The 988-nt window shown below is 67.2% G+C and overlaps 1 protein-coding gene across 2 annotated transcripts in view; it reads right to left on the reverse strand.

Annotated features, from left to right (window-relative positions):
- NEFM (neurofilament medium) overlaps positions 1-982 on the reverse strand; it is a 5,027-nt gene extending 4,045 nt beyond the window's left edge. The window contains exon 1 of one of the 2 annotated variants that reach the window (XM_021718766.1): positions 5-982. In XM_021718766.1, coding sequence (XP_021574441.1) covers positions 5-918 — 914 coding nt within the window. In that variant the 5' untranslated portion in view covers positions 919-982. The other variant, XM_021718765.1, reaches the window with a different exon arrangement.
- Positions 983-988: the final 6 nt, after the last annotated feature.

A 988-nucleotide genomic window follows, 5' to 3' on the forward strand; every position in this document is an offset into this window, starting at 1 on the left:
CTGGTAGCTGCTGAGGTCGTGGTTGTGGCGCTCCTCGATGTCGCTGAGCTGCCGCTCCAGGGACTCCTTGGTGCCGCGCACCGACTCCAGCTCGATGCTCTTGGACTGCAGCTGGCGCCGGTACTCGGCGATCTCCTCCTTGGCGGAGCGGATGGCCTCCTTGTTCTGCTCGGCCGCCTCGGTGAGCTTGGCGTAGCGGCATCTGAACCACTCTTCGGCCTGGTGCATGTTCTGGCCGGAGTGGCACTCGAGCTGGGAGCGGATCTCCTTCAGCGCCGACGAGATGTCTGTCTTCAGGTAGTCTTTGCGCTCCACCGTGGTGTGCGACGCCTGGATCTGGGCCAGCAGGTCGGCCACCTCCTCCTCGTGATTGCTCCGCAGGAAGGCCACCTCGTCCTGCAGCGACTGCGCCTTCTTGTCCAGCTCCACCTTGACCAGCGACGCCTCCTCGACGTCCTTGCGCAGCGCGCGGATGGCCGCCTCGGTGTCGTCGCGTAGCCGCGCCTCCTCCTCGAAGCGCTCCTTGAGCCGGTGGATGTCCTCCTCCAGGTGGTCCGAGTCCAGCTGCACCTGCGCCTTCTCGTGGTTCACCATCTCCAGCGTGGCGCGCAGCTCGCGGATCTCCTGGTCGTACGCGTCGCCCAGCTGCGCGTGCGAGGCCTGCTTCTGCCGCAGCGCGTGGATCTCCGCCTCGATCTCCTTGTTCTGCTGCTCCAGGTAGTGCACCTTCTCGATGTAGCCGGCGAAGCGGTCGTTCAGCCCCTGCAGCTGCTCCTTCTCGTTGGAGCGGGACAGCCTGTAGTCGCCGCCGGGCCCGGAGCCGCCGCCGTTGAGCAGGGACGAGGACTGGCTGAAGTCGAGGCTGCTCTCGGCCGAGCTGAGCACGGCCGAGCTGTAGGCGAGGCGCGGGGCGACCATGCTGCGCTTGTAGGAGGAGGACACGCTGCTGGGCGAGCCGCGGGACCACCACTGCGAGCGGAAGCCGCTG

This window comes from Carlito syrichta, unplaced genomic scaffold (genome assembly GCF_000164805.1).
Source record: "Carlito syrichta isolate Samal-C Ts95f unplaced genomic scaffold, Tarsius_syrichta-2.0.1 Scaffold313429, whole genome shotgun sequence".
In the NCBI taxonomy this organism is placed as follows: domain Eukaryota; kingdom Metazoa; phylum Chordata; class Mammalia; order Primates; family Tarsiidae; genus Carlito; species Carlito syrichta.